General features: G+C 42.3%; 1 protein-coding gene across 1 annotated transcript in view; it reads right to left on the bottom strand.

The window, feature by feature from the left end:
* CALM2 (calmodulin 2 (phosphorylase kinase, delta)) overlaps nt 1–657 on the bottom strand; it is a 14,575-nt gene extending 13,918 nt beyond the window's left edge. The window contains exon 1 of the mRNA XM_004686224.2: nt 482–657. Coding sequence (XP_004686281.1) covers nt 482–484 — 3 coding nt within the window. The 5' untranslated portion in view covers nt 485–657. The remainder of the gene's footprint in view (nt 1–481) is intronic.
* Nucleotides 658–11,059: the final 10,402 nt, after the last annotated feature.

Here is an 11,059-nt window from a genome sequence, read left to right as displayed (position 1 = left end):
CTCCCTCCCGCCCCCTCGGCGCATGGCGGCCGCCAGCGGACAAAGGCGCTTCCTGGCGCCGGCACTAACCGTCCGTTGGGCTTGAATCTGACCCCCGGTTTGACCTTTCGCGATGCCCGACTCAAGGATCTGGCGCGCCTGCTCCCCCGCCCTCCCGCCTCCATGTGTCGGGCTACCCCCCACTTCGGGTCCATCCCTGTCCAGCCAAGCCCGGGAGAAGCTCGCAGCCTCGGGGACGGTGCGCCTAGCACCCCCATCCACCAAGGAACACTTCTCTGAGGAGAAGGGGGGTGGGGAGTACCTGCGACACAAGCGCCGCGGGCACCCCCCAGCCTCTTTCGCGCCATCCCTCTGGCGAAGATCACTTCTGACCATGTCAGGGAGACGAGTTCCCCTTCTTGAGTCAGTTCGTTTCAGCGTCCCCCCGCTGCCCCTGCCTCACGCCGCGGGCCAAGCGCCGGCAGCAGAGCGACGCACTCACCATGCTGCAAGCGCTACCGGTCTCCGAGACACGAACGCACAACCACTCAGTTCGCTCGCTCCACACGGACTAATTCTCCTCCTCCGCCCCCAGCGCTCATAAACACCTCCCTCCGCCAGATCCCTCCGCCATAGGCCAGATAACGGAACATCACAAACGAGTCCCGGCCAACCCTCTTCCCGCAAACTCTGCCGGAGGCCCCTTTATCCAAAGTTATCTGGTCGGCGATGCAAGAGATAAAGGAAAGTGGTCCAGCAGATGGCCTAAGTGGGTTTCACTTCCCCGCCGCGGCTTTAAAAGGCCAGTGGAGTTGTTCCTGAGGGGCTCTACTTTGCGGCGCGGAGGAGCATTGTGGTGGCGACACGTAGCCGATGATCGTTGAGACGGCCTGGGATTGGCTGGTTCGTACCTGCAATGCGTCACTCGGTCTTGCAGCCGCCGCCGGGACGCGGTGCGGCTGCTGCCGTTGCTGCTCGGGCCGCGCTGTCCTGGCAACTGCGCCAGGCGGCCGAGTCATTTGCCCCGCGCTTGGCTGGAGAACCATTCTCCTCCACCCATCCTTACCCGCCACACTCGCACATTTTCCCGCCCCTTATGTGTCGGGTTAGACGAAAACACCGCGAGCCGTTAAAGAATGCAGCGGAAGACCCCAGAAAACCCGTATCCCACACTTAGACTCCCAGCCTCGTATTTCGCCCACCGGGAGACCACACAGTATTCATTTCCCTCCTTCACAAAACCCATAAAAATCTGTAAGGGCAAAAGCGGCTGCTTGTTTGACGGACTCATCTGAGAGGGTCTTCCTTTTATACTGCCCCCTTGCCTTCCTGGCCAGGGGTATTTACCAGAAAGATGTCACTCAGAAACCACAGTATCAGAGATTGTGGAATCAGTCCCTCAATAACCTTGATTTGTGGAATAATATAGTTCAGCTTCGTAGTCAGATATGGGTGTGAGTCTTGATTGGGCCAATTTCTTATGACCTTAGATGAATACCTGGAAGAGTCATCTTTTCCTTTAAAAATAGAGGTAATTATAGCTATCTTGAAAAAGTTTAAGACTTAGAATTACATAAAGATTAGAGTTAACATAAAATGTCAAGTTACATAGCAAATAATAGGTACTCCACAACTGATCACTAATATATGCCTATAAAGAATTTGCTCCATTGGGTCTCTGATTTATCAGGTTTCAATAGGTTAAAAAAAGAGAGAGAGATAAAAGTTAGCTCTTTGTAAATGGAACCCTTGTGCACCACTGAGGAAATGTAAAATGATGTAAAATGGTACAGTCACTGTGGGAAATAAAACAATGTGTCTGTTCCTGAAAAAAATTAAAAATAGTTACCATATGATCCAGCAATCCCACTGCTGAATTTCTACCCAAAAGTATTGAAGCCAGGATCTTGAAAGATGTTTGTACATCCATGTTCATTGCAGCATTTTCCACAAACCAAAAAGCGGAAGCCATCCAAGTGTCCATCCATCTGGATGAATGGATAAGTAAAATATAGTCTATACAACAATAGAATATTATTGAGCCTTAAAAAAGGAAGGAAATTCTGCAATATACTACACCATAGATCAACCTGGAAGACATGAATTAAGTCGGTTACAAAAAAAAAAAAAAAGTACTGGGATAGCACTTATAGGAAGTAACTTACAGGAATTACTTCATGGAGGTAAAAAGTGGAATGGTGGTTACCAAAGGGGGGGGCAAGAGGCAGATGGGGAGTTTTTGTTTAATGAGTATAGTTTTAGCTCTACAAGATGAAAGGATTGTTCCAGGTGATGACTGCAAGACATTAAGAATGTATTTAAGGGCCCTCCCTGGTGGCGCAGCGGGTAAAGCACTGCACTGAGAGGCTGAGGCCACTTCCACATGAGTTCGATTCCCGCCTGCCCCTGACGCGGCAGACCTCTCCTGGCCCGCCCGCTGCTCCCCCCAGCAGTGTACTTCGTTGATCTGCCTGTTCTGCTCCCTGTTCTGTCTCTGGTGAAGCCTCTCGCCACCCCTGATCCTCTGGCCTGTACCCCAGTTCTGTATGTACAAATAAAATAAATCTTAAAAAAAAAAAGAATGTATTTAATGCCACTGAACCACCTAAGTTGGTAAATTTTAAGTCATTTGTATTTTATTGCATAAGCACAATTTTAAAGTGCCTTGGTCTGACCCAGAAGGAGCGAGGGTGTCCATAACCTAGAACATTCAATAAGCAGATAAGTAAACAACCTACTATGTGAACTAGACTTGAATATAATTTGTTACCATAAAAGGGGCTTACAAGGCACAGAGGAGAGGACCTTAGCTCATCAAAATGGATCCTTGTGAAGAAGAGTGCTAAACTGAATCTGAACGAAACATGAGTGAGCTAGGAAAAATAGGGAAAGCAAGTTCTAGATGAAAGAAACAATAAAGACCCAGAAGCACAAATAGGTAACTGCATGGAGGAGCTGCCAGCCATTAGGCATTTGTAGAGCCAGCCAAGCACAAGAAAGGATGCTGGAAAGTCAAAAAGGAACTAGAATTTAATGTTCAAACTTCAGTTCCTCAAGAAGAACTGTGGTTGAACCACAGACCAGAAAGCTCATCTTAGGCCATGAACATAAGGATTTAAACTTCCCCAGTAAAAAGCCAGCCACATGGACTCTGGAAAGATAATGAAGAGCATTTTTAGCAAACCAAAAAGAATTCTTGCTTACTGAGACTAAGGCTCCTTCCAGAATATCTTCCTGCTCCCCACAGAGCTAGATTCTCTCTAACTGCTATCTGCACTGCACCCACTTGGAAGACTTCAGTGGAATTTAGCCTCCTATAGCCAAGTTAGACATTTTCCCATGCCATCAAAAATGTTTCCTTTACCTGAGCAAAGACTGACTCTCTTTCAGTCATGCAAATCACATAAAGAAAGTGCTCTTTCAATTAGTATTGGCAACCCTGTGACCTTCCTTTTAGGTGAATGACTGATCTAAGAAAATGCAGATGCCTCTGCTTCTGTTGTCCTAGCTAAGATAGTGACATAGTGATGGTGGTGGGGAGGTAAAGAGGGGACTTAAGTAACTTTATCTTACAGTTAAACTATCATTGAGAATATTACTTTAGAGTGGTTACCTCTTCTGCAGAATCTGAGCTGAAAGCAGAGCTCTATATACCCCCATTCCACTCCTCTGCATACTGGTAGTTCCCAGATCTTTCCAGGGTAGTCCTCAGAAATTTGCCTCTGACTCTTTCTTTGATGGAAGAGCCATCAACAATCTTTCTTTTCTACTTAGTCACTAAAAATACTCTCTCTTCACACCATCCCCCATCAGTATGCAATGATTTTGCATATGAAATTTTTAATGATGGGAAATTGAATGACAAAATGAATAATCACCTCCTCTAGAAACTGAATTTTTAAAAAGGATTGATGCATAACATATAATAAGCACCAGCTTAAGGTGCATGCTTAGAGATGTATGTTTTGAATCTAAGCATTTTAAAACAAATATTTGGTAATGAAATGTATCTGTCAAAGAGAATACAGAAAAGTTCTTCCTGGTTTCTTGGGTTCCGTTTCAGTAAAGCTTCTCTTGCAGAAACTTCTTAGCTGACCTCTCTAAGACAAGAAAGAAAATGAAAAAAAAAAAAAATCAACACCTACATTTAAAACCATTGTGGTTTATATTTGAGACTCTTCCAAGGTTATTTTTAGAATGTTTGTCATCCACAAAACAAATAGTGAACAATAGTGCAGCCTGAATTTTGGCAATTGCCCACTGAAATGCTAAGTTTGTCACAAGCACCACCTTAAGGCTTAAATGTAGTTTGTTGTCTCTCTCTTTTCCCCTCCTAAATAGTGAGAGCTTCAGCTTTCTACCTTTGTCTATCTTGGGAAAATGAGAATGCACTTCCCCTCCAGACTTCAGTTCCTCAATTTGCAGATAGATAACATGAGCCCATCCTTGACACTTCCTTCTCATGGTTTCTGTGCTCCAGCCAGCTGAGCCAATAAACCAGCACAGACAATCACAGTGACAATTTTGTTTGTAGGAGCTATGTGATTCTTAACAGGTGAAAGAATCAAGCCTGAAATGCCCTAAGAGATCTAGTGTATGAATCAAACTTCTCTCCTCTGCATCTAGAATGATGTTTGTTATGTGCCAATCTTGAGAGAATAATACTCAAATAATATTCTGTGGTTCAAATAAAGATTCCTGATTGAGAAAGCGAAATCCCCTTCCGGGATTATGGGCCCAAACAGAACAGGGATAGGAATGAAATCTGCTTATGAGTTTGTCGTGCCCAGAGTTCCATTAAGAGTGAAGAGTATAGGGCAAGCACTGAGTCCTCCAGGCATCGTGAGTGGCCTTGGGCTCTTGTACACACAGGAAAAATAAGGGTCATTAGCCTTGAAATCAACATGCTGCCCCTCATTTGCTCATTCAAAAAAAGAGATGTCAATTGAGGTGACCATCTGCACTTGCATAGGAATGAGGAGTTTCCTGGGATGCAAGACTTTCAGTGCTAAAATCAGACAGTCTTAGGCAAACCAGGATAGTTGGTCACCTTAGAAACCAGGACCACACATTCAGTACATTGTAGTCCCCTGTTATATGCTGTCAGCTTGCTGTGAGAATGGCCATAGGAGATGCACTATGCTGTCCCCACATCCATGTCTTTGCTCATACTTCTCCCTCTGCCTGCAAGATCCTTTCTCCCGTTCCCACCTCCCATCACACTAGGCCCCAGCATCATATCTCCTATAAAATCTTCCTAACTCCACCAACCTGCTCCCTTTGACCCAATGGAAATAATCACTCTTTCCAATAAAGCACATTATAATATTATTTCTTTATAGCTTGGTCGTCCCAGCTGACCAAGTTCCTTGTGGGACCTCAATTGTATTTGTACCCTCATTACCTTACATATGACATAACTGATGCTCAGTAAATTTTGTTAAATGAATAGGTGGGTGGAAAAAGATTATTTTGTGCATGCTTTTTCATGTGTTTTTTAATAAACACTCAGAAGATATTTATAGAGTATGAGTAGCCTTATAAATAATGAATCTTTTCTATTAAAAATAGCCAGCAGAACAATTCTGATCTTCTTATAGCATTATTTAAATTAATTTGAAACTGCTTAATATGTACTCAATTATTATTTTTGTCTTCCTTGGGGTTTTTTATGTCACTGTGCAATAATTGTTTATACAATCTTAAAATTTCCCCATCTTTTTTATAGAATTTATAGTTCAGACTATATTAGCTTGATAAAATTAAGAGTTAAAGCAATTAATCACCACATAATTCATCTAAAAAATTTTCTTTCAACTCTGAAGGGTTTCACAGAAAAAGGGTGACAGATGTGGTTGGTATTGTGTTGGCAGTATGGAGACCTACATAGAGTTGTGAATTCTTGCAATGGTACTGTTTCAGAGCAGGGAGGAAACAGCTCAGAACCCCCAAACCTGCCTGCTCTAAATAGGCTTTGCCATCCGCCACATCGAGACAAAACATATAAGACCTTTAATGGAAAGGAACTTTAATATAACTAGTGTGTAATACAAAAAACAAAGAATAGAGTTTTCAAAACAAACACCCAAAATTACCCATCCCTTTGTGGAAAACTGCCCAGCCAAATAAGGTTGGCCCAAAGCAGGGCCACTGAGGCCTGAAAGCCTGCCACAAATTAAAACACCTTCTGGTGGGGAATCCATAAAAAAGGGTCAGAAACAGACAGGCAAGACTGGGAAGAAAAGCGTAAATTCAAAATCAAGATAAAAGCTAAAATTGTTAACCTCCACACAGGACTCTCACCCACATCTGTTTTAACCAGTCCAGGGCCAACAAGCAAGTGCAGCTTTTTTTATGTCTCTCTGCTCCCTGTGCCTCCCTCAAGTCTTCTCCTGGCTCTCCATCCTGCTGCCTTCCTTCTCCAGCTTCTTTTCCTCCCTGCTCAGCTCCACCCTCCTTTGGATGTGGCAGGGAACCTGGAACCTCCCCCCTTTTCCTGGGGACCACCTTGTTACAGTGCCTCAACTTTTTACCTTCCAGTCTTCATGTTAGCTTAGTATTTTTAGTATCATTTGACTGACTTAGCAGGTAAAAATCAGAATTCCTAAATCAGGAACTTGGAGTAAATTATTGCTTTTAAAAAAGATTTTAAAATGTCTTACACTAAACTACCTACCTACCTATCTTCCTTTTCTGTACTTCAATGTTCTTTATTCTGTGTTGAAGATCACATTACCTACCTTACTTTCTGTGGAATGCTTGGTAACAATATCAGTTTGGAAACTCATCTGCCATTTTGTACTCTAAGATAAAATCACATCTTCTATAGGGAAACCAGGAACCAAGGGCTAGACGGTCTAAGAAGATGATACACAACTTGAGGCTTTGCAATCAGATAGACCCAGTTAAAATGGATTAGTATCTAGACTTGCTGAGTTCCTCGTGTTCTTATTTTTGATGCTCTGAAATCATCTCAGTAAAAGTATATTTCTAATGATTTCACGAAAAAGCTACAGAGGATCTTTCCTATCAGAGGGACTCAATTTCCCCTCTTCATGAAACAATAGGAGCCACTTATGGAAAACATATTTACCTTACAGCCCACATTCTTTCTTTCACCAGGTCCAGAATGAAATAAGTCACTGCCCTGGCATTCATGAAGGGGCTGGAAAAGACTTATCTGTGTTCCTAATACAATAACAGGATTGATTAAGAATGAAAGAGCTTCTGTTTTTCCAGATGTAAGGTTTTTTTTTCTTAACCACCAAATATTTCCTCAGAAATTTAGTTCTCAATGTATTTTGAAAAATTTCAAATGTACAGAAAACTTGAATGAATAGTACAATAAGCCATTCACACACTCACCACTTGTACTCAACAATAACACATTTGCTTTTTATTTCTCTCATTCTCTCTCCCCAAAACACATACACACACACACACACACAGAGACACTGAGATGTATAAATTTTTTGACTGAAACATTTGAAAGAAAGTTGTAGACCTCATAATTCAGCCCTGAATTTGGGCACATCTCTTCTGAGACTATTATCTTAACACATTTAAAGAAAAAGATTCATAATAGCATCTTAGATCTATATTTTAAAGTTTCCTGATTTTTCCCAAAGTGCTGTTTTATTTTTCTTAACTAGGATCTAACAAGGGTTGTACTTTACAAGGTTACATTCCTTTCAATTCTTGTAACTCTATTATTCTAGATCCATCTCCCCACATCTGTTTGTTCATCACATTGATATTTTTGCAACATTGGACAGTTTTCCTTTATAGTGTTCATATTTCCTCATAGTGTCATTTAACTTGTTCCTCTATCCCCTATAAACTAATATTAAGTCTAAAGACTTGATAAGATTCAGGTTGAAAAATTCTGACAAATATTGTGTATTTCACATTGCATCATTTCAAGAGCAGGTATAGCCATTGTTTCACTGTGAGAGATGATCAGCTTAATCATTTAGTTAAGCCCGAATCTAACAGATTTTGCATTGTAAGGATACATTTTGCACTTTTATTAATGTTCTCGATAGATCTCTACCACCATGTAAATATCCTGCTTCCCAACAATGATTTAACTGGTGATTTTATTGTTCATTGATAATCTTTAATCATATAATTACATTACAGGTTACGAAAGGGTGGTTTTTCTAATTCTATAATCCCTTATGTATGTACTAGCTGACAGTCTGTTGGTTAAAAAATTATGCTTTTTTTCTTCCCTTCTTTCCTTTCTGAACATGCCTATTGATTGCTGATTTTTGTAAAATTCAGTGTATTGTGATCAATTACACGCATTTTAATTTTTGATGATCAAATCACCCCAAGTTTGATTTGGGGTGATTTGATTTGATTTGTGCTCTTCAGGCCCAATTCTATATGCTTCTGGCATCTATCCATCTGTGTTTTAGTATTTGCTTTCTGGCACAAAATGTTCCAGACTCACCTTACACTTTCTCTACCTGGATCTGTAATCAGCCATTTTATTCAAGGATCCTCGGAGATTTTTAATACATCCTGTTTTGGTTTTCATTCAAAACTTATAAAAAATTATCATTCTGTCTTTCTTGCCTTCAGCCTATCCGTAAACACTTTCATGGCCTCCCCTTGGTATTCAGAAGTGTATCTTCTCAGTGCTGCCTTCGTCCTTGCCCCTTGTCCTCAGTGCTGGGTCCTTAGTGCCAGCTCTGTAACTCCTAGTAGATCCTTCGGTCCTGCTCTAAGGCTTCCGATTGGGAATGTAAAATTGAGCACTGGAACAAACTGGGAATAGATAAATCACAGAGCCCATCAGGAAGTGGTATGTGAACAGCCTTGACATGCGAGACCTGGATGACAGAAAAGCACAGCCCCTAAACCAACAGGATGTAGTGTGACTGCCCTTTGGCAGAGAGGCCTTGGCTCCTATCTCCTGCTCTCATCCTCATACCTGACACTTCCTGCAGAACAAAGAGGACCAGGGGGAACAAGAGCTTTGTTTTTATCTCAGAGTTCAATTCTTGCAGTTCAATTCTTTAGACCCTGAAGCCAGAAGAGACAAAGGGAGGTAGTTGCTGCACCCACTCCCCAAGAGCCATTCCAATACTCCCCTGAACACATGGATGATTATTTTGACGAGTTGTATAGGAAACTCCTTTTTTCTCTTGTGTTCATATTGAAGTTTCTTTGTCAGAATATATTCTCCTTAGATGGATTGTGTCTATCTGTAATAAATAGAATGGGAATAATTTTTACTTACCAGTGATTCATAGTTATCTTGTCTAATATATTGAAGCACTTAGTTGTAGATCAAAGGTCTCCTTCAGCTGTGTCCTTCTGTATCCAGTGGCATTATGTTCCAGAGAGCCCTGCATTATAATTCCCTCACCCCAGCAATTACCTCAGGCCTGTGCCCTTTCTACCTCTGAGTCAGTTGACACCCTATAGAAGACCTGTCACTGCTTAGAGATTCAGGGCAGAGAGACTTGCATCCAAGTCACTAAATAACTCTGTGATTTTGGAGTAAGTGCCATTGCCTCTGTGGACATCAGATTGCAAATTTTTTTTAAAGATTTATTTATTTCTGCAGACAGAACTGGGTACAGGCCAGAGGTGCAAGGGTGGTGAGAGGCTTCACCAGAGACAGAGTGGGGAGCAGAACAGGCAGATCGACGAAGTACACTGCTGAGGGGAGCAGTGGATGGGTCAAGGGAGGTCTGCTGCGCCATGTGGGTCACCTCTAGGGCCAGGATTGAACTTATGCTGAAGTGGCTTTAGCTTCTTAGTGCTATGCTTTAACTTGCTACACCACCAGGGAGGGCCCTAGATTGCAAATTTTAAGGCCCCTATTAGTAAGGGGGGGTGGGATAGCCAGTGAGAGAGAGAAACATCCTAGGAATTTTGTTTTCAAATTTAAGATTGTCTTAGGAAGAGTTTTCAGAAGTCAGTTAATATGACCCTCTGCCTGAAAAAAAGAAAGGGGTCTAGAACCCAATTTCCCTAACCCCAATCTGGAGGTCGCTTCTGTAGTATACATAGCTGACTGTCATCTCCAACCTCTCTAAAATTCTGATGAGCTTTTTTTTTTAAAAAAAAAAAATTATTTATTTATACACACAGAACTGGATACAAGCCAGAGGTGCAGGGGCAGTTAGCGGCTTCACCAGAGACAGAGTTGGGAGCAGAACAGGCAGATGGACAAAGTACACTGCTGAGGGGAGCAGCGGGCGGGTCAGGAGAGGTCTGCCGCACCATGTGGGTCACCTCTGGGGCGGGGATCAAACTAGTACTGAAGCGGCTGTGGCTGGCTGGCAGTGCTGCATCTGAACCCATTGTGCCACCAGGGAGGGCCCTCTGGTGATCTTCTAGTCTAGTCATAGTGACTTCAGTTACCTCTATCTCCCACTCTGCTCTGTTTTTTTTTTTTTTAAAAAAGATTATTTATTTATACATACAGAACTGGGGTATAGGCCAGAGGTGGGGGATGAGAGCATGCACCAGAGGCAGAATGGGGAGCAGAACAGATGGATCTATTGAATACACTGCTGAGAGGAGCAGTGGGGAACACAGGAGAGGTCTGCTGCATCATGTAGGTCAGCTCCCTGGCCTGAGATCGAACTCCTTCCACAGTGTCTGGCAATAGCTTGCTAGCACTGAGATTTAAACCCTGTGCCACCAGGGAGGCCCAGCTCTTTGTATTTTATCACTCCCAATTAAAATAATAATAGCTAACACTTTTCAAACACTATATTCTAAGTTCTATGCTAAGCATTTTACATTTACTATCACACTTAATCCTCCAAATTTATAGCTAGAATGGCTTAAGTTTAAAGGATTTACATAATTTGCCCAGTCACACACCTAGTAGGTCTCAGAATTAAATTCCTAACTCACTTTCAGCTGACTTCCAAACCTACCCACAGCACTTTTCTGCCTGTCAGAACAGTATTCAGTCACTCATCCATTCATTGCCCAGGTCCATACTAAGTACCTACTAAATACTCAGCAGTGATCCAGACACTAGGCAAAATAAAAAGGAATGTAAGTCCCTATTTTTACCAGACACACAAACCAATAAACATAATAATGA

The sequence above is a fragment of the Condylura cristata genome, unplaced genomic scaffold (genome assembly GCF_000260355.1).
Source record: "Condylura cristata isolate star-nosed mole 26May11 unplaced genomic scaffold, ConCri1.0 scaffold00020, whole genome shotgun sequence".
NCBI classification, from domain to species: Eukaryota; Metazoa; Chordata; class Mammalia; order Eulipotyphla; family Talpidae; genus Condylura; species Condylura cristata.
This window is presented reverse-complemented; position numbering and strand designations above follow the sequence as displayed.